The sequence below is a fragment of the Danio rerio genome, chromosome 22, assembly GCF_052040795.2.
Source record: "Danio rerio strain M-AB ecotype USA chromosome 22, GRCz13ab, whole genome shotgun sequence".
Lineage (NCBI taxonomy): Eukaryota > Metazoa > Chordata > Actinopteri > Cypriniformes > Danionidae > Danio > Danio rerio.
The window spans coordinates 37429875-37453486 of NC_141042.1; the positions used below are offsets into that span (position 1 = coordinate 37429875).

At 34.6% G+C, this 23612-nt stretch overlaps 1 protein-coding gene across 2 annotated transcripts in view; it reads right to left on the reverse strand.

The window, feature by feature from the left end:
* rnf123 (ring finger protein 123) overlaps positions 1-23612 on the reverse strand; it is a 237633-nt gene that overhangs the window by 187485 nt on the left and 26536 nt on the right. For both annotated transcript variants that reach the window (XM_087304671.1, XM_087304672.1), the window contains exons 19-24: positions 23073-23144; positions 22560-22680; positions 21922-22023; positions 11066-11166; positions 7376-7568; positions 5866-6011 (exon numbers count right to left, since the gene is read on the reverse strand). In XM_087304671.1, coding sequence (XP_087160797.1) covers positions 5866-6011; positions 7376-7568; positions 11066-11166; positions 21922-22023; positions 22560-22680; positions 23073-23144 — 735 coding nt within the window. The remainder of the gene's footprint in view (positions 1-5865; positions 6012-7375; positions 7569-11065; positions 11167-21921; positions 22024-22559; positions 22681-23072; positions 23145-23612) is intronic.

Consider the following 23612-nt stretch of genomic DNA (forward strand, 5'->3'; position numbering starts at 1 on the left):
GAGTCTAAATTTATCTAAAGATTTAAAGCTTTAAAGTTTTAAATAGTTTTCTCATTTATCAGCCTGTTAATGGTTAACAGTTAACTGTACTGTTGTAACTAGCAATACTACAATGGAGGCTGTAGTGGTTCAGTGTGTTGAAGTTTTGTTTATTTTTATTTATTTATTTTTTTTTTTGTGCACATCGTAATTAACTCAGGTCGAGAATCCTGACTTACATTAATAAAAATTTCCTAAATGCATTCTAGAACGGGGTATTCGAGTTCAGAGGCACATTTAAACCACTTACTTAGAGCCTGACCTGAACACGTTTACATGCCAATATCCAGTTATGGTTACAGCACCACCTGCTGGCAACAGGAAAAGGTAGAGTTTTCATCGAAGGGTGTGTCTGTGGCGGACTGACAAAGTTCAGTGTATTGCGATGCAGGAGGAAGTACTTATAACTCAGCCACACAATCTCCAATCTGCCTGAAAATTCACAGGTTTGCTGAGATTCCTCTCCTTAAGACGTTTGCATGACAATATTGAGTCACACTTATAGCGCCACCTGCTGACAGGACAAAATTGGGCATAAATCTGTGATTCATGAGCTTAAATTATTATTGTCCGCCATTCTTTGTCATCCTAAGGCTATCGGTGAGCCCAGGTGCAAGGTCCCTTTCAGTGCTGCTTGCAGCTTCAATTTATTTATTGTTTTACAGGTTTCGTCTTCCATACTGTTGCTGGATACACTACAATACAAATTGGATTAAAAAACAAAGACAAAAGAAAAACACAATCTTTTCACCTCCACACCAGCTTTTCATAAATTCATCTCCAGATCTATTGAGTGTAAGCTTGAATGCTTTGCTTTTTCAATGCCAGTCACACGTCTCTCTTTATTTTCATAAAGCTGGATGTTGTGCTACGGTTAACAGCGGCCAGATGATGCACCGTTTCCATAGTTACACAAAACATTCTTCTGATGAATGACAGCTCGTTTCATGAATTACCCAAAGCTCTCGCATGACAATCAATTCGGAGCCGTTTCAATAATGCATTTGATTGGCTCTTCACCATCGCATTCAGAGTTAATTAAAACTTTATGAATAAAAGAAGAGGACTCGATGGCATTTTCAGGTTTTAAAGTTCACCCGGAAAAAAGAAAAATTGTGTCATCGTTTACAGCGCTCTCGATGGAGAAATATTCCACACAATAAAAAAGCTGTCAAGCGCCAAAAAAGATCTAAAAAGCACCGTAAAAGTAGCCTGTGTGACTCACACCCCAAATCTACTGAAGCTATATGGCCTTCTGGATGAAAAACAGACCAGATTTAAGACATTATTCATGACAAATCTTTTTTCTTCCATCGTAATCTGATTGGAGACTTGCTTTCAACAGGGAATTTAAATAGGTTTTGCTGCGTTATTTTAAGGATTAATTTAATTTAATTCTTTGGTTTTGTTGTGTTATTATTTAATGTTTTGATTTTATTTTATTTTAAGCTTTGGTTTTGTTTTGTTATTTTATACTTTGATTTTGTTATGTTAAGCTTTGATTTGTTTTATTATTTTACACGTTGGTTTCGTTTTGTTATTTTACTTTTTAGTTTTGTTTTGTTATTTACGGCTTGATTTTTTTTGTTATTTTTTTGTTTTGACACTTGACACATTGGTTTTGATTTATTATTTTGTGTTTTTTGTTTTGGTGCATTACGCTTTGGTTTTATTTTATTTACACATCGATTTTGTGTAGTTCATTTGTTTTTGCTTAATTTTTTTAAACTTAATTTTTTCTGTTGGTTTATTTTGGTTTGTTGTCTTATTTTAAGGCTGATTTATACTTTTGCGTCCAGCACACATCGCAACGACGCATAGTGTAAGCTCTGTGATTGGTCAGTTTGGTAACTGTGACTGGTGTGACCGCACAAACCTGTTGGAGCAAGTGTTTACAACTATCGAGTCCCGTGAAAGAGCTCTAGATGTTGTTTTGTAAAACTGTTGTTTTGTGCTTACCTTATAACTAATGTTGTTGCACACCTGTCAGTTCCCGCCTCTGAATAAACAAGTTTTATCTACGAGTTTGTTTAGGAAAAAGTAAAACAACACATGCAAAGAAACTCAAGTCGACAGAGGAGCATAAAAACCTACTGCCAGCTAGTTTTTCAGAAGTATTTTTGCAGAGCAATACAAACAGCACACAAAAGTATAAATGTACGGGCAACGCGAAAGGCAAGCGCTGTGGGTCATGCCAATCACTCGACGCAGAGGTGTAAACCAGCTTTTACACATTTTGTTTTGTTTCATTTATTTTTTACCAAATTTTTTGTTACTTTCTGCTTTAGTTTTGTTTTGTAACTTTGCCTTTGCCTTTTCTATTATTTTACTCTTTGCTTTGTTTTGTTATTTTACATGTTCATTTTGTTTTATTATTTTGCGCATATTTTCTTTTGTTGCTTTATGCTTTGGTTATGTTTATTTTTTAACTTTGGTTTGGTTTTGTTTATTTGCTATTTAACTTTCTTAAAATTATCACCATTGTGAGATATCACAATCTGACTCTATTGTAGCAATCTAAACGCAAAGTCTAAAAGCACAAGGCACAAAAGCAAAAGCACTAAGGGGGCTTGCTCGAATCCACTTTTGCTATGTTAAGGATGGAAAAATACGTTCTGTGCTCTGACACATGGTCTAACAGGGATGTGCTTATTGTTTTAATGAGTTCTGGGTGTGTTTTGAGCATAATGAACATTAAACCAATCAGAGTCTCATCTCACATTCCCTTTAACAGTTGGTTGCGCCACACATTGGCGAATTTGCTATTTACAAAGCGGACTTTGTACGTGTTGAAACAGTGGGAAAACAGTTAAACAGAGCATCTGCAGCACGAGAATAAAGAACGAGCCACCTCCATTCAGCCTCTTTACTTTCTCCTTACTTTACTTTTACTCTTTACTCCTTTACTTTGGTGGAGTAAAGAAACAGTGAAAACTCACTGCACTGAAGACATCCATTAGCAGACATCTTTAATTTAGTTTGTTAAGCACAAAGCTTTGTTTCAAAACTATTTCTAAATTCAGCTCTAATTTCCAGCAAACGAATAAATGAACAATAATAACGAACCTTAAAGTAAAGAAGGCATGTGAATTTTTTATTAATGTAGAAAAATAATAATTTTTGTATCATTTTAATCCTTTAATTGTTTTTATCTGGAAAGATAATTGTGTGTTGTTGCACATCCTGTGTGTATTAAGCAGTGTGTACACATTTGAACCTTCATGAAGCATAACTAACGCGCTCTGTGCTGGACTTTAGAGCAGCTTTCAGTTGGTCAATGACGCAGTCTATTTCAGTTCCTCAATATAGCAACACACCAACAATGCACCTTAACACACCTCCTTTTATAGACCAGCACACTTATGAGTCCACACAATGGCGCAAATGGATTTGCCATTTGAACAACATGGTGCAAAACGTCTTGGCGCATTTGCTATTTACATAGTGGACTGTGTAAGTGTAAAACAGCGATAAAACAGCTAAAACAAAGCATCTGCATCGTGAGGATAAAGAACGAGCCTCCTCCATTCAGCCTAATTACTTTCTCTTTACTTTACTTTTACCTTATTTTGTTGGATTTGCCATTTAAACAACGTGGTGCAAAACGTGAAAATTACTGTTGCGCTGGTCTGAAAATAGTAACGGCCTATGGCGCCAGATGTGTGTTAGGGATCATAAACTCAAACATTTTTAACTGACAACTAGTTTTTTATCGTTTTTTTTTTTTTTTTGGTTTGTTTTTTGCATGTTTGTGCGTGTGTTAACTAAAAAGAATTTAAGTTAAAAATTGAGTAAAACTCTTCAGAACAAGATAAGCAAACTTTCACTTGTTCTCTGCTCAAATAATTCTACAACATAAAGAAAAGTCCAAGATATGCACAAAAAATTCAGCAGCGAAGGAAAAAAAAAGGCTGCAAATCTCTTTTACTACAGCAAGCAATCACTCTCCGAGATTGAAATCCCTTTTCTCGAAGCGTAAGGACACACACAGGGAGACAAAGGTTGATGTCGAGCAGAACTGTGCCGAGCGAAGCACTTTACGCAGAGCATGAATTATACACACTTCACCACGCGCTTTTTATGTTTGACTCTTTTCTCTCTCCGCTGTGAGAGAGGGAAACATTAAAACATCTGCTGGCAGGACACAGTCTGCGTATCAGCCTGCAATGAGTCACCGCTGAAAGAAACGACACGTCCACACAAATAAATAAATAAATAAAGGCGTTTATCTGTGTGTTTGGAGACGCTGGCTCAGATTTACAGATCCTGCTGAATCAAAAACGACGACTTCAGTAAAATCACTGATTGTGGAGGTGAAGGAACTGACTTTATGTTCCAAGCTAATCTAATAACAATAATCTAATGTTTGTTTTGTTCTGGGCCGCACTGTGGCTCAGTGGTTTGTGTCCTGGCAGGGCCAGTAGGCATTTCTGTGTGGAGTTTGCATGTTTTTCCTGTGTTGGCGTGGGTTTTCCTCCGGGTGCTCCGGTTTCCATTACAGTCTAAACACATGCGCTATACACAGCGTCGCCATTATTTATTTGTTTGTTTATCTAATTATTTATTTACTTGTTTGTTTATTAATTTGTCTATGTATTAATTTATTTATTTGCCTGTTTATTTATTTGTTTGTATTATTTATTTATTTGTTTGTTTGTTTACATAATTGTATTGTTAATGTTATTAATTTGTCTGTTTTATTTTTGTTTATCTGATTCTCATTTATTTATTTGTTCGTATTATTAATATTATTTACTTATTTGTCTATACATTTTTTCCTCATCTGTTTATTTGTTTATTTATTTATTTATTTATTTATTTATTTATTATATTTATTTGTTTGTCTGTTTATTTTTATAATTGTCTGTATGTTTTTTTGTTTGTTTGTTTGTATGTATGTTTATTTACTTATTTATTTATTTATTTATTTATTTGTTTGTTTGTTTGTTTGTTTGTTTATATTATTATTAATTATTTGTCTTTTTTATTTTTATTCATCTATTTATTTATTTTTTTATTCATTTATTTATTCATTCATCTGTTTATTTATTTATTTATTTATTTATTTATTATATTTATTTGTTTGTCTGTTTATTTTTATAATTGTCTGTATGTTTTTTTGTTTGTTTGTATGTATGTTTATTTACTTATTTATTTATTTATTTATTTATTTATTTATTTGTTTGTTTGTTTGTTTATATTATTATTAATTATTTGTCTTTTTTATTTTTATTCATCTATTTATTTATTTTTTATTCATTTATTTATTCATTCATCTGTTTATTTATTTATTTATTTATTATATTTATTTGTTTGTCTGTTTATTTTTATAATTGTCTGTATGTTTTTTTGTTTGTTTGTTTGTATGTATGTTTATTTACTTATTTATTTATTTATTTATTTATTTGTTTGTTTGTTTGTTTGTTTATTTTATTATTAATTATTTGTCTTTTTTATTTTTATTCATCTATTTATTTATTTTTTTATTCATTTATTTATTCATTCATCTGTTTATTTATTTATTTGTTTGTTTGTTTATTTATTGTGCAGATACAGGATATTTTGCTTTGGTTATGTTTCATGCTTTGTTCACTTTTGTTGTATTAAATTCCGTTCAAAACAAGTTTTTTTCGTATAGAGCTTTCGAATTATTCACAATAATTATCGTTTCAAAGCAGCTTTAAAAAAGGCAGGGTGTTCACTTTTGTTATTAATATCATTTTGTTTCATTTTTTGACTTTGTTTGGTTTTGTGCTGCTGTTGTGCTCAGCTTTGTTTGATGTTATGTTATGCTTTGTCATGCCTTGCCCTGTTCAGTTGTGTTACCTTGCCGAGCTGCTGATGGACGCTCAGATTGTAAATCATCACCACCCCGTCTAGGATCTCCAGCAGGGACTTCTCTGTGATTGGCTGGTCGGGCTCCTCGAACGGTCGCCCCAGCAACAGCCCATCGTTTCCATGGCTTCCCTCGACTGGAGATGATGCAGTGAGAGAGAATTACAGGAGAAAAAAGAAAACAGAGAGGGGTTAAAAAAACAGCATGTTTCCTCCTGGAAGGTGCGAGATTTACTCAGTTTGAGGAATTCATTGCCAAACTAACTGGTGTTCAAGTAAACCATAGGACTAAGACGATCAAGAGCTGCAGAAAGTGGACTTTAAAGGACTTTATTTTGAATTAAAATCAAGTTTTTTTAGATGTTAGTATCAGTATTGCTATTTTTTAAGATAATCTCTGATATCTGACATGCTCCGTTCCCTTCAAGACGCTTCTCATTTGATGTGCTTGAGCTCAGCCACTCTCGCTGGCAGAGCGGCAATAAAACGAAACACTACCTTCAACTTTTTTTAAGGAGAGAAGCTATGTCCCACCCTCTCTTCATGTTTTGGCTGAGATTACGTCAGACATCGAATAAAAAAAAAAGTGCATTTAAAAGCACTTCACGGGACCTTTTAAAGCGCACCTATGATGAAAATCCTCTTTTGTGCGCTGTTTGGACAGAGCTGTCTGTAGGTATAGTGTGCCCACAGTCATATTGGGGTGATAGAAACTCAATAAATCTCTTTTTTAAACTTCCTGACGTTAAAATAGGAGCCAAATCCCTCCCATTTTGAGGTCGTCCGCAATGAGACGTACTGCAGGAGTGTGGTTTTCCCTCCCACCAATATTGATTGACAGCTGCAAATTAACATGTCTCCGCAGTAACGCATATAATCATATCAACAAGACGGCATGTGCGCAAAGAAATAAAAGATCTGTTCAGCTCTCTGTGATCATCAGCCATCATCAAATGTGATCAAGAGTGAGTTTCACAAGTTTTAAACCTTTCTTAAACCATGCATGTTTGTAATAAAATGAAGTAAAACCGCCAGGTAATTCATCACCACAGCCGCATAGCGTCAACACAACTATGAAAATGGACGCTTCAAGGCCGATTTGATGACGTTAAATCAGGTTTATTTTGTACATTAACAGTAAATTAAAACTAAATTAACTCAACAAGAAATATATAAAATAAAAGTTGTGAAAAACTCCATTGAAAGCACTGGGGTAAAGTAAGTGCTCAGATTTTAAAGACCTGGCGTGGGACAGCAGTGCTTCTCGTAAAGTCTGAGATCTACTTTATATCCTTTATAAATCACGCAGTGAAGATCATTGATTTTTAAAGAAAACAGACATTAAAAGCTGCAATTTTGTAAAGTAATACAGTTCCCCAAAAGCTCTTGAACTGGGTTACTGAAAATTAAAAGTCCTTCTTCAAATACCCTATTGCAATGATAATAAATATAATACTAATAAGAACCCAAATAAACTCCTTAATTTTAATGGTGCACTCACTGTCCTCCTCTGTTCGTTGCTCTACGGCGAGGGTCCGCACTTTGACCTTCTCTGGCGGGGCAAGGGGTCTCCGTGGGGTCATCAGGCTGACGGCGGCAGTGCTCAGGAACCGGTTGGCTCTGCCCAGCGTCGGAGAACTCAGCCAACTGGGTCGCGCAAGAGCACCGCCCATGGCCACAGCACCAGAGGGTCTCTGCAGATTCCAAACACACGACACACACATTATCATCCGTCTTCAATGTCTAGACCACATGACATTCAGGAGAATGTCCTCAAAACCAAAACTAGACCAGCTCCACAGAGCGCGACACGGGTCCAATCCAGTGGGGTTTTAGGTACAAAAAAAATAATAATGTGGTTAGAGTGAAGCCTTACAATAGAAGGAAATGAGGCCAGTAGTTGGAGGATTTCAAAGATATTCAAAACGCAGAGTTGCATGACAGCACTCAACATTTTATTTTTTATTTGTTGGAAAAAAGTGTATTATTAGAGTAGTACATCTGTTTGCTTCTGCATGACGAATCAGTTGCTCTCACTTAATTAAAGGAATCAACATTCTTGTAATTAGTAGTGCAATTTCAGGGTGTTCAGGACAAGGAACGTAACTATCATGACCAAAAAAAAATTTAATTGTGTAAACAATAATAAAGTTATCTGTGTAATTACAGTTTGAATGTTGGATGAAACATTGTTACAGTTGGATGAAAATATTGGTATCATTACAGTTATTGTCTGTTGGTGTGGATGAAAATATCGTTATCATTACAGTTATCGTCTGTTAGTGTAGGTGAAAATATCGTTATCATTACAGTTATTGTCTCTTGGTGTGGATGAAAATTTCGGTATCATTACAGTTATTGTCTTTTAGTAGGGGTGAAAATATCAGTATAGTTACAGTTTTCGTCTGTTGGTGTGAATGAAAATATCGGTATCGTTACAGTTATCATTCAATTCAATTCAGCTTTATTTGTATAGCGCTTTTACAATGTAGATTGTGTCAAAGCAGCTTCACATAAATGGTCATAGTAACTGGAACAGTGTAGTTCAGTTTTTAGTGTTTAAGTTCAGTTCAGTTTAGCTCAGTTCAGTGTGATTTAAAATCATTACTGAGAGTTCAAACACTGAAGAGCAAATTCATCGATGCGTAGCTCTACCAATCCTGAACCATGTGAGCCAGTGGCGACAGCGGAGAGGGAAAAAAAAACTTCACCTGATAGGAGTGAAGAAAAAAAACCTTGAGAGAACCAGACTCAGACTCATCTGTTAGTGTTGATGAAAATATGGTTATCATTACAGTTATCGTCTGTTGGCGTGGATAGAAATATCAGTATCGTAACTGTTATCATCTGTTGGTGTGGATGAAAATATCGGTATCATTATAATTATTGTCTGTTAGTAGGGGTGAAAATATAAGTATCATTAGAGTTAATAGCCCCTTTCACACAGTGATACCGGTAAATATCCGGAAAATTTCCGGAACGACTTTACCGGTATATTCAAAAAAGCGCTGTTCACACAGGCGAGGACGTTACAGAAATTTTCCGGAAAAGAGCATTCACACATCCATTCCAAAATACCGGTAAATTCTGACATCATTCACCACAAATGAGCTTTAAACGGCTGCGCTTGTATTTGTAAACATTTGACTAAATTACAGACTCTGTGGATGATCAATATTGTGAACAACTTTCGCAGGATCACTTTCGCATGTCGAGATGTTCATAATATGTGCGTGTGCAGGCGCTCATAGGCTCACGCAAAGCTTGAAGGTAAACAAACAACGGCTTATCATAGGCATCTCATCGATGATTATTTACACAGTTGGCATTAAGAAGAACATATAAATGTGATCTGACTAACTTCTAGCAGCTAAATGTGTCTGGAAAAATATTCAAAGGCTTTTATTCTCACAAACCGCGCGGACGTAAATGCGTCTGACTGTTGTGATTGGCTAAAGCAGACGTCTCACGTCAGCACGTTCTAGACGTGCATGCGCTTATTACGGGAATCTTCCTTCTGCATTCACACAGCGCAGCATTCCGGCAAATTGCCGGTAATGTTACAACTTCTCTTTCCGGAAAATAGCCAGAACGAATTTACCGGTATTTTCAAAAAGGACCTGTTCACACATACAACCTTTCCGGAGAATTGCCGGCAATTTTCCGGAAAGGTCTGTATGTGTGAAAGGGGCTATTGTCTGTTAGTGTGGATGAAAATATTGGTATCATTACAGTTATCGTCTGTTAGTGTCGATGAAAATATAGTTATCATTACGGTTATCTGTTGGTGTGGATGGAAATATCGGTATCGTTACAGTTATCGTCTGTTGGTGTGAATGAAAATATCGGTATCATTACTGTTATTGTCTGTAAGTAGGGGTGAAAATATCGGTATCATTACAGTTATTCTCTGTTGGTAGGGGTGAAAATATCGGAATCATTATTGTCTGTTAGTGTGGATAAAATTATTGGTATAATTACAGTTATCGTCTGTTGGTGTGGATGAAAATATAAGTATTGTTACAGTTATCGTCTGTTTATGTGGATGACAATATCCGTACAGTTTCAGTTATCTTCTGTTTGTGTGAATGAAAATATCGGTATCATTACAGTTTTCGTCTGTTAGTGTGGATAAAAATATTGGTATAATTACAGTTATCGTCTGTTGGTGTGGATGAAAATATAAGTATCGTTACAGTTATCGTCTGTTTATGTGGATGACAATATCGGTACAGTTTCAGTTATCTTCTGTTTGTGTGGATGAAAATATCTGTGTCATTACAGTTTTCGTCTGTTAGTGTGGATAAAAATATCGGTAGTTACAGTTATTGTCTGTTGGTGAGGATAAAATATCGGTATCATTACAGTTACCGTCTATTGGTGTAGATGAAAATATCGGTATCATTACAGTTAGTGTCTGTTAGTAGGGGTGAAAATATCGGTATAGTTACAGTTATTGTCTGTTGGTGTGAATGAAAATATTGGTATCATCACAGTTATCGTCTGTTGGTGTGTATGGAAATATTGGTATCGTTACAGTATCATCTGTTGGTGTGGATAGAAATATTGGTATCATTACAGTTATTGTCTGTTCGTGTGGATGAAAATATCAGTATCATTACAGTTATCGTCTGTGGAGTGGATGAAAATATTGGTATCGTTACAGTTATCGTCTGTTTGTGTGGATGAAAATATCGGTATCGTTACAGTTATCGTCTGTTCGTGTGGATGAAAATATCGGTATTGTTACAGTTTTGTCTGATGGTGTGAATAAAAATATCAGTGTAGTTACATTTATCGTCTGTTGGTGTAAATGAAAATATCGGTATCGTTGTGTGGATGAAAATATAGGTATAGTTACAATTATTGCCTGTTGGTGTGAATGGAAATATCTGTATCGTTGTGTGGATGAAAATATCAGTATAATTATAGTTATCGTCTGTTGGAGTGAATGCTAAAATAGTTATCATTATAGTTATCATCTGTTGTTGTTAATATGAATACAAAAATATACATTTTGTTACAGTTATCATCTGTTAAGCTATTGTTTTTCCACTGTCTAAAGAACAAACCACTGTTATATGTGTAAAAATCGGTTAAACAGAAAGTTGGGGGAATAATTCTGTGGCTAATAATTCTGACTTTAACTGTATGTTTTTAAAGAACAGACTCTTGGCAGTGATTTCTGTACCTGTGCAGCTCCAGTTTCCTCATTTTCATCCAAGTCATCCATTGAAACAGCCTGGATCTCTGCTGGGTCTATAATAATGTTGGCCTTTGCTGCCAAGTCATCTAAAACATAAACAAATCACATTTAAGCGCATTTAACAACTCATTCAATCATTTAACCACTGAAAGAAACTAAATAAGAGTAAAAGCTGGATTTGTGTCTAAAAAAGCCAAATAATGTCTATTTTGGGAGTGAATGTCGGACTTTAACACTCGATAAATCATCTCAGAGGACGACAAGCTCCAAATTTCTTATGAACACTCCAGTCTATTATTTATTAACGCACATTTGTCTTCTTCTGGACAGCAGAGTAATAAAGAAAATCCAGTGCTTTGACGTGGTCGTAGGGTTTACAGCAACGGTTTTGGGAGAGATATGAGCTCCACTTCATGCCAAAGGTCTACGTTTTCAAGGCTATCCAAGGCCAACTGTCTAAAACAAGCGTAAATGTGAGAAAAATGGGGCGGTAAAAGTGGTAAGGAGGGAGTAACTCACAAGAGAGTTAAACAGAGGGAGGAAGAGAATGAGTGAGGAAAGCCTTGAAGTGTGGAGCGTGTAAAGTTTATGGATATTGACCATTTGTTCATGGTGTACAAGTTAAGCACTAAATTGACCGTTCGATACGACTGCCTAGTAAGTCTGTCGCTGATCTGTTTAGGTCCTTTTAAAGCATTTTTGAAAAAAATCACTCATAAATGCAGCACTAGTATGACCTGAAGTATCCATAAAACCACTATTTTGATCGTAAACGGTTTTTAAATTCCTTAAAAATATATATATTTATAAAACGTAATGTGATTTAAAATATAATTGTTATCAAAAAATAAATTAATAATCAAAAATTTATCATCACTTTGAATGCATATTGCTGAAAAAAAATTATTATTTATTTATTATTAAAAATATATTTAATGTATACCATAAATAATTGTTACTATCTATTTAGTACCTCTCATAAGAAATTGTTTAATTGTATTTTATAACTAGTTAAAGTGGTTTACAATTAATAATAATATTTAAATATTTATTTATATTATTTTACTATTTATTTAATTTTAATTTACTTAATATTTACTTAATAAATAACAAATAAATAATATTTATTTTTATAATTTACACAATTTTCATTTATTGGATGTTAGATTAAACAATATAAATGTATATTATAATTAATAATAAATAGCAAATATGACAAGACATTAATTCATATTATAAAAATATATATATTATTTATTTATAAACATAAGTATGATCAATTTGATTTCAATATAAGCTATATTTAAACAATATTTGATAATTTATTTGTTAATATAAAGGGTGATTAAAAGAAGAATACCACAACTTTGAAAATAGAGAACTCCGCAAAGAAGAAAAGAAGAGCTAAGCTCTTTCTATCATCGATACGAGGAAGCTCTTAAGTTTTAAAAAACTTAAAGTACTCTTCACATTGATTAATTACCGAAGGTTTCATCATGTTTCTTTGGTATTCTCTTTGAATCATTCTCTATTGTCTTTAATTAATACCTAAAATAAGCCTATAACAATTTTATATCATAATAGGTTTAATGAATAATTCATTCACATTTAAAATCAGGAGCAATCATTTTATTTTTACATTTTTTAATGTCAACCACTTTATTTTAGACTGAAATAAATCAACACAGATACAAACCAATCATTTACTGAATGTGCATTGAAAGTGGTGACCATTTTATTTAAGAATAATGCAAATAATTACAATTTAATTTCATCATTAAATCATAGAAATTTATTTTAAAATGCATTATTTTGAGCACATTTCAACAAAAATTCATTTATACTGCATAACATTTGAATATCATCTATAAAAAAATAATAATTAGCTTTTATGTAAACAATATTTTTTAAATATATTAAAATAGATTATAGAACTTAAAATGAACCTATATTCAATTATATATCATTTAATTTCATTTATTAGCAATTAAAAAAACAACAAATACAACATATAAACAACTAAATACTTGATTATATATATATTTTTTAATAATGCATTAACCATATTATTATTTAGAATTAACTGAAAGTTTTGAGTTACCCAAACAAAACAATATTAATTTAAACCATATTATAATAAATAAATGTAAAATAAATAAATATAATTTATTTATAAACATAAGATAAATGATTTGATTTTAATACAAGTTATATTCAGACAAATGTTTTAGAAATTAATAATTCGATTCAATAAGAATTCAATACTCAATCACTTTATATTGCATAACATTTGAATATTATCTACAAAAACAAATATGAATTAGCTTTTATGTAAACAATACTTTTTAAATAATTTTAAATAGATTTTGGAAGTTAAAATGAACCTATTTTCCATTATATATCCTTTAATTTCATTTATTTTCATTTATTAGACATTAGAAAAACAACAACTACAATATATTAACAACTACAACTAAATACTTGATTATATATATATATATATATATATATATATATATATATATATATATATATATATATATATATATATATATATATATATATATATATAATTTGAAATAATTTAAAATAAATAAATATAAGTTATTAATAAACATAAGATAATTGGTTTGATTTTAGTACAAGTTATATTGCGACAAATGCTTTACAAATTAATTTCGATTCAAAAAGAATTTATTAAATGAATGTATTAAATATCTAAAATAAAACCTAAAAAAATATTGTATTAGGCTTAATAAATATTGAATATATAAATATTTAATAAATATTTAATACAATTTTTAATCATTTGCAATCTTTTATTTTGAATGATCACCACAGTATATGCACATTGTACTTAAATAAAAATACATAAATATGTAACTTTATTTATTTTATACAGAAATAAATCAACACAGAAATAAATCAATCATTCACTGAATGTGCATTAAAAGCGGTGAGCACTTTATTTAAAAATAATGCAATTAAATACATTTCTATTTACCAAATAAATTAATTTAAATGTATTTTAAAACGTACTGTACTATACAAGCAAGTTAACAAACAGTAATCGACTTTATTTTACAGAAAATGTACAAAAAATAAGCCACATTTTTATATGAATTATACTTTATAAATAACTTTTGAATTGATTTTACAACTTAAAATTAATCTTGTTCAATTATAAATTTACATATTAAACACCTTACCATTTTAATTAAAATAAAAACTAAATATAACTAAATACCTGATTATATCTTTTTAAATAAATGCATTCGCCATGTCACCTCTAAATACACATACACACAATATCCTTAGAGCAAACTCAACTGAGCTGCAGCAAATAAAGTGACAAACATGATCGTATAATCAGGATCGCTAAACGCTGATGATATCCAAATCCAACAATTTATTGACCACCATCTCATAACTTAACCCCAATCATATGATGAAGTCAGACAGGACGGATGAGGCTTTCATTAATCCCATGTCAGGCTGAAATAACGACTTCATTACACCTGTGGGAACGACCTCAACTCTTGTTAATAAATCTCACGCTCCATAAACATCAAAAACGTCACATCTATAAATCCAATCCACATTCATTCCCAGAAAACACACTTGCCAGTAAAGACGACATCAATTTGAGCAGTTAGTCACAATTCCTTGGAGAATGTGTCAAAAACTAATACAATAAAGCGAGTTCTTGCTTTCCTAAGAGCACAAATATGAATACTTGTGTTGTGATGACCTTGATGGAGCCATTAGAAAGAGTCCGCCTGGAGAGACGCTCTCAGAAAGAGCCTCAAATTGATGCTGCTTAGTGAAGACTGAGGGTAAAGGTTCAAAGAGCTTTAGTGTAGTTCAATAAAAATGTGCCGGAGAAATGTCAGAGCGACTAATGGGATTTTTTTTATTATGATCATCATTATAGCACTGACAAAGATTACTTTTAAACTTGACCCGAATCAATAGCGCGCAATCAATAAGCACAATCATTATACAGTCGAGCGATGATGATGATGATGATGATATTGATGAAAATAAATGTCGATGGGAAAGGTAACCGCTGTCAAGACTTTAGGTAGGTACATTCTGAAGAAGAAACGAGTCGGGTTTCTTATTTAGAGAATTCTGTGCTCATTTTATAATTTAAAAAGTGGTCATGTTATGCGCATCTGATTTAATATCGGTAGCAGAAACAGAAAAGAAGTCAAAGATTTTAGCTGTTTTTTTTCTCTAATTTTAACTCTACAAAAGGAATTACGTATTTCTGGAAAATTCTGGAAATCAAACTTGGAGTTGCAGGCCGAACTGATGTCAGATTTTTAAAAAATCCAAATTAAGATGTAAAGTTTACAACTCTGTGTTTATATTTAGAAGTTCAAAATGTAAACTTGGAACTATAAGATATATGGTGGGAATTCGTGATGTGTATAGTTGGATTTACAAAATGTATGATCGTAATTTTGGTAGATGTGAACTCGGGAATTGAGATGCCAACTGTAAATTACAATATGTAAACTTAAAATTTCAAAATGAAAAATTGGAAATTGTAAAATGTAAACTCTGAATTGTAAGATGTAAAATGGCACATGCGACTTGTAAACTTGCAATTCCAAAATATTAAATGTTGAAACAGCGAGATGTAAACTTGGAATTATGAGATGTAAACTAGGAATTGTGCTGTGCAAACTTGGAATTGTAAACTCGGAATTGTGAGATGTAAACTGGGAATTGCGATATGTAAACATAAAATTTCAAAATGTCAAATTGGAAATAGCAAGGTGTAAACACCAATCTCGGGAATTGAGAAGCAAACTGAGAAATGCAACATATAAATACATTTGGAATTCTAAAATGTAAACTTAGAATTGTGAGATGCAAACTAAAAAAATATGAGATGTAAAATAGGAATTGCGTCATGTAAACTTGGAATTACAAAATGTAAACTTGGAATTGTGATGTGCAAAGTTGGAATGCCAAAATGTGTATTCGGAATTGTGAGATGTAAACTCGGGAATTCAGATGCAAACTGGGAAATGCAACATAAATACATTTGGGGTATGTGACTTGTGAACTTGGAAATTCAAAATGCAAAATTGGAAATAGCAAAATGTAAACTCAGGACAATGAAATGTAAACTGGGAATTCCAAAATCTAAACTTGAAATTGTGAGATGTAAACTGGGAATTTTGAGATGTAAATTGGGAATTTTGCATGTAAACTTGGAATTCCAAAATGTAAAATTGGAAATAGCAAGATGTAAACTCTGAATTACGAGATGTAAACTTGGAGTTGTAATGTATATTATTGGAAAGCCATAAATTATTGCAATTGCAAGATGTAAACTCAGGAATTGAGATGCAAACTGGGAAATGCAACATATATTGTAAATCAAAAATGTGAACTTGGAAATAATGAGATGTAAACTCGGAACTAGGAGACTTAAACTGGGAATTGCGTCATGTAAACTTGGAATTCCAAAATTTTAACTCAGAATTGTGAGATGGAAACTGGGAATTTCGAAATGTAAACTTAGAATTCCAAGTTATAAACTTGAAAAGGAATATTATATTTGGGAAATTTTTGAAAAAGAAAAGCACAGGAGGGCTAATAATTTAGAATTTGGACCACACATTGTAAAAAGTGCTAAATGAATAAAGATGAGTTGAAATTGTATTAATCACAGACCTGATTTCAAGCATTTAGAATGAATCCCCATTCACATTTAAATGATGTGAAGTCTAAAAACAGTCTATGGGTTTTAGGATTAATTCCCTGAGCACTCTGTTGCACAACTAATAAGACAAATTATGTAATGAAACAAATGCTGTGCTGAATAAAATGAGAAGCAGATGGTGCATTTGGCCTCATAATACTGAGTAGACACGAGCACTGCACCGTTTGGTAACCAAAATAAATAATAATAAAGAAAAACATGCAAATTATGTAATATATGTCAAGCGGTAGCTGCTAATTGTAAATCAATACTGTCAAAAAGCAGCGCGGAAGATAAAGTCTATATGTATTACTTAATATGGTATTAAAAAGTGACATCTGCTCACTCAGAAACTGTGAAAAACGAAATTACTTTACAAAAACTTCAATCACCCTTTCCAAAGTCTTGTTTCGCTCTGGAGTGGCTGTGATTGTTTCCTCAAAACCCCAAAAGAGTTTAATCAGGCGCCAGAGGGAAAATGGAGATGTTTCTGCCGAATCAGCGGGGAAACCGTGCAGGAACAGGAACAATGTAATTATCAGCGTTTAATCAAACGAGGCGAGGGAACGAGAGCTACGGGGGAGATTTGTGTTTTTTTGGAGACAAAAGAAAACGAGGAGACTGACTGAGAATTAATGAAAGTCAAACATCGCAACGGCAGAGTTGTGACACATGACGAGATGCGCCTCGCTTCTTTCTGCCAGCAGAAACACCAGAAAAACAAACACATTTGTCAGGGACGCCTGATATTTTAATTACAATGAGCGAACACTGGGCTGATTCATAATTTGAGTACCATTCATTCTGTTGGAGAACACCGGATTACACTGGAAGTAGTTTGTCTAGATTGTCAAGGGACAGTTTATATATGCAAAAAAGTGTCAGTACATTGCGCACGTTTTTGAGCGTATGACCGTGCACTTCATCTCCTGAATTATTAGCCCTCCAGTATATCTTTTTCCCAATTTCTTTTTAATGAAAAGAAGATTTTTTTAACACATTTCTAATCATAATAGTTTTAATAATTCATTTCTAATAAGCCATGATGACAGTCAATAATATTAGACTAAATATTCTTCAAGCCACTTCTATACAACTTAAAGTGACATTTAAAGGTTAACTAGGTCAGGGGTTTTCAAACTGTGGGTCGCGACCCACTAGTGGGGTCGCACAGTGAACAAAGGTGGGTCGCGCAACGTCACATAGCTGCAGCTATATTTACATTGCGGTGAATCAAAACCAGTATGATTGACGGCAATAACTCAAAAACCTCTTACCCTAAAAATATCTAAAGTGTATTTCCTACAAAAAGACAAAGCTGGTTATGTTTCACAGCTGTCTTTTTCGTTTTTTTCGCTCGACATTACGAGCACTGCTCTGTTTGAGCCCTCGCAATCTGCGTTTAGCCAGTAGAGCTTGCGCATAGCGGAGCTATCAGTACTGGACCGTCGGAAAAGTGCTTTTTTTTTTTTTTTCGTTTTTTTTTTTTTTGCTCCGTCCTGCATGTTTTATTTTCGTAAATTTTCTCTTAAATGAGCACAAACAGTTATTTAAGTAGTCGAATGCTTCATTATAGATCTGTGCAGTCTTACATTAACACCTCTGTTATCAAGCAAAACACAATGAGAGATTCATTTGCTGCTCTTCACTAAACAACTACAGTAACTTTAATCAATATGCAAATACAATCAAAAGTGAAATAGATTTTATAGCTTTATTTAATTTCTGGATAGACCATTGATTTTAATAGTCTAAAACTTTTATTTTATTGTCAATATTTTCTAATGTTTGCTATGTATTCTATCATTTAAAGCTATTTGTTGTCCCATATTTTTACATCCCAAAATTGACAGATTGCTAATCAATAAATAGCTATAGTGCTCTCTGTTAGTTTTAACGCCACCTAAAATTATGGAAGGGCATAGATGTTTTGGAAAATAGTAATAGTAATGTAACTACCCCCATCATTCCTTCCTCAAGCAAATGTGTAAATATTAGATCCATTCAGCAATAATGTTAATTGCATTGGCATATTTATCAGACTTTTTCCCAGCTTGTAGGAGTCGATCAAAAAGCTATTTAGTTTCTTATGACTATAAACTAAAAGTGGAATTTACTGCGATGTGACGGGACTTGATCATAACCAAGGAGACTGATTAAAGGTTGATCATATTCTCCTCTAAAAAAAGAAGAGTATCTTTTTCAACAAAAAATGATCACAGTTACAGCCAACATCCCACAAAAAGCACTTTGGGCCTCATTTTGCGCATATCAAATCGCAAAATCCAAAAAGCCGCACACCATATATTTTTGACTGCTTTGAATGGATACATTTTTTACCCATTTTTCCATGTTAAAATATTATGGTGGGTCTTGAGATTGATTTACTTGCCTAGGTGGGTCCCGGAATAAAAAAGTTTGGGAATCCCTGAACTAGGTTATTTGGTTTAATTAGGCAAGTCATTGTATAACAGTGGTTTGTTCTGTAGACAATGCAAAGCAAATATTGCTTAAAAGGACTAATAATATTGAGCTTAAAATGGCTTAAAAAAATTAAAACTGCTTTTATTCCAGCTGAAATAAACAAATCAGACTTTCTCCAGAAGAAAAAAATATTATAGGAAGACTGAAAAACTCCAGAATCTGTTTGACATCATTTGGGAAAAATTGGAAAAAGAAAACAAATTTCACAGGAGGGTGAATAACTCTGACTTTAACTGTGTGTTAAAGGCATGAATGTGCACCCTGTACTGACACTGAAGAGAAGAAAATAACCCTAACACTATAGCACATTTGAACACACAGCTAACAGCATGGATAACTAAGGGTGCTTTGACAACTAGACTTTTGTTTGGGAACCTGTCTCGTTTCCCCAGTTAGCGCGGTTCGTTTGGCATATGTGAATCCAGCAATCGCACTCAGATCCACGCCAAATCAATCACTCCGAGATCGCTTGAATGAGGTGGTTTCGGCTCGATTGAAATTAACTCTGGAGCGGATCGATTGTAGTGAGAAAGCAATAGGATCCGAGCCCGGCTATATCACAGTGTATTATGGGTATGTATTATGCTGCGTTCACACCAGACGCGGAACGCGTGGATAAATCGTCCAATTCGCGCATAAATAGCCGCGTGACCATTTGAGTTTACTTGCTTCATTCGCGCATCAAATCCGCTTCATTCGCGCGTCAAATTCAATTCAGAACAGACGCGGATTCACGTGTTGGGCAGGGCTTCTGTCTGCCCGGTGACTCTAGCTTCATAGCTAAATGGCTAACATGGATTTTATGAAGAAAATAACAGTGTTTATGTGCTTTATGAAGGCTGAAAAACAGCATCGATACGTTTAGGGCCGTGTCTGAGTCGACTAGATCCTTTCAGTGGTGCATCCAGCTCTGTGAGCTCATAAACTCCTCCAGAAACTGAACCTGGCTGACAGAGGCTTTCAGCAGTGCTTCTGACCGAGCTGAGCCTAGTTTGAGGAACTGTATGTTGGTGTCGGTTGGAGGATTTCCCCCAGGATACCGACAACAGGCGATACGTCACAATCATGCCCCCACAAGAGCAAGCTCCTGATTGGTTAATGCAACACGCTCAATTCGCGCCGCGCCAATCGTGCGTATCGCGCAATCCGCACTGCACTATTCGCGCAATTCGCATCATTTGAGTTGCGCCATTCGCACGTATCGCGCCGCAATATGTCTATTCGTGCGTTTGCATTGACTTAACATGGAAATCACTTGTGTTTCCAATCATCTGGTGGGAACGCAGCATTAGGCATATACAGCTATGAAGAGAGAATCATAAGCAGGGCCGGAGCAAGCTAAACTGGCACTTTAAGCAAACGATGATAATGCCAGCCTCAAACCGAAAGTGAAAACAAGAGACGGGGGTGTGATTGCACCTATGACAGTGAGGACTGGCAGGCTTGGGGGGGGTTGTCACGGACGAAAGTGAGTACTGGCGGCGTAGGGAGCTTGCGGACGAAACATATAATTAAACTTGGAATTCCAAAATGTAAACTTGGAAATGGTGAGATGTAAACTCGGAACTAGGGGATGTAAACTGTGACATGAGACATGTGACCTTGGATTTACAAAATGTAAAATTGGAAAGAGCAAAAAGTAAAAGGAGGCTTGGCACCCAACCACGACCCTAACCCCCCTGAGCTAAAATGAGTTTGACACCCCAGGACTAAATGTTGAATCGCTGAACTTTGTATGACCTACCTCCTCACCACAGCCACAAGAATTAATTCAGTTTAGCCTGTGCATGTTTTCTTTTTTACTCATAAAGTGTAAGTCGATGGCTGCTGGCATTTTGAGAGTCACAGTTACAGCTAAAAATCAGCCTTCATGTTCTCCTAACGAAAAAAGTGACCTTAATCTCAGAGGAAAACAAATCCAATCCTGCCAAATCTCCTGACAAAGACCTTTAGACAAATAAAATCATCCGGCGCAAACCGCAGAAAACACACAGCATTACATTAAAGAGCAGCACTTCCTTCTTTCTTGGCATCTTTTCCTGCAGTCCGTCAATATTTATTTATTTATTATTCTTTTGCGGCATGTGTGCCTTGAGGGAAATCAATATCCATCTGCATTCCCGGTCGCCTCCAGCATCCATCTTATCCCATCATTTCAGAAACTTTAATGACGCCACAAATCAAAGTAACGACCACCAGCGTTTCTGAGGTTAATAACCAAGTCTGAAACGTTAAAAAAAGAGGGAAAGCGAGCAGCCTGCACTGCGTTCGCTCTCAATTTAAAAGTAATTTGGGAGGCTGATCGATCTGAAGCGTTGGTTTGGCAGGATCAATAGTGAAATTTCTTAAAAGTTACAAAACAAAATGAACATAATGAGCACATTTGAGACAGAACGCACGTCTTGTTTTATGTCTAGGAAACAAACATTACATCTTTGAGCTTCTGAAAGCAGCCGAAATCATGCAGGCGTGTGTCATTTACCGTTTTCAGTGTGCTTTTCAGAGCCGCTTGTCAGATTGAGTAACAGTCAAAACTAACTGAGCTTCTACTCCCTCTGGTGGTTCGTTGTGCAGGTGCATGCTGGGTAATCCTCCTGAGGCGAACCTGAGAAATGAGCTTTATTTTTGTACTAACCTTTGAGTGTTTTCTTTAAATGCGAGAGCAGTCCGCCCAGACGCTGAAGGTCAAAATAATCCACCTTCCCATTGTAGAAGAGCTGAGGAGGAACGTAGGCGTCTGATGAAAACAAAAGCGGGTCAATAATGAAACGTTCCATATTCATTTCAGTACTTTAACCTACTTTCTTATTTAATGCTTATAAATTATTGATTTTTTAGCTTTATATCAATGAATAAACACAATTAAATATTTATTTCGGGTGACATGGGGGCTCGGTGGTTAGCACTGTGGTCTCACAGCAAGAAGGTCGCTGGTTTGAGTCCCAGCTGGGTCAGTTGGCATTTCTGTGTGGAGTTTGCATGTTCTCCCCGTGTTTGCAAGGGTTTCCTCCGGATGCTCCGGTTTCGCCTACAGTCTAAAGGCATGCGCTATGATTAATTTGATCGTAGTGTATGAGTGTGTGTGTGAATGAGTGTGTATGGGTGTTTCCCAGTGCTGGGTTGCTGCTAGAAGGACATCCGCTGCGTAAACGCATGCTGGAATAGTTGGCAGTTCATTCCACTGTGGCAACCCCTGATAAATAACTAAGCCGAAGGAAAATGAATGAATGATCTTTTCAGGGGCATAAGTTCAGAAAGGTCAGAGTGCTCCACCTTCACTGCTGATGGATCCTGGGCTTTTCCTCTTGCCTTCATCCCAGTAGCTGCGAATGGCGGTGATGAGGCGATGCAAGAAACACACCATGTATTCAGGAGGACACAACACGGTTGGGTTCTGCACACACAAACACACAGGACAAACAACCAATCAAACAATGCACAGTCGTCAGTTTAAAAGGACAGTGCACCTACAACCGTCATTTCCTCATCCATGCTAGTTCCTAAACTGTTTGAGTTAAAACACATGAGAAGATATTTTGAAGAACGTTGGAAAAAACTACTGACATTGACATCCACAGTATTTTTTATTCCTATCTTGAATGTAAATGACTGCTTTTTCCAGCATTCTTCAGACTTTTTTGTTTTGTGTTCAACAAAAGTAATCTACAGTAAAGTAAGTGCTGTGTGTAATCTTGAGTCTGAATAAATGAAATTATAATTTTTAAGTGAACCGTCCCTTTAAGGTGTGAATAAGGATGAATCTGCGTGTCTTGTTTTGTTTCTTACCCCTCGGTTGCTTGCGTTTTCCTGCAGAAACTTGCGAAACTTGTTGAGGAAAATGTACCGCGACGCTTCGCCCTGTAAAATAAAGAGATGTGTTTGTTGAATTGAATTTATTTTTTATTATCCAACATCAGCGTTGTTTTAAAATCCAAAATATGATCTTCAAATAGTTATTAATATTTCGAATAAGCATTTACATTTGTACTTCCAATTACAATTTTATTCTGATTAGTAATTTTTTTTAAGTATTCATTCATTTATTTTATTTTCGGCTTAGTCCCTTTATTAATCTTGGGTCACCACAGCATAATGAACCGCCAACTTATCCAGCATATGTTTTATGCAGCGGAAGCCCTTCCAGCTGAAATCCGTCACTGGGAAACACCCATACACTCTCATTCACACTCATACACTATGCACAATTTAGCCTACCCAATTCAGCTGTACCGCATGTCTTTGGACTGTGGGGGAAACCGGAGCACCCGGGGGAAACCCATGCAAGCGTAGGGAGAACATGCAAACTCCACACAGAAACACCAAATG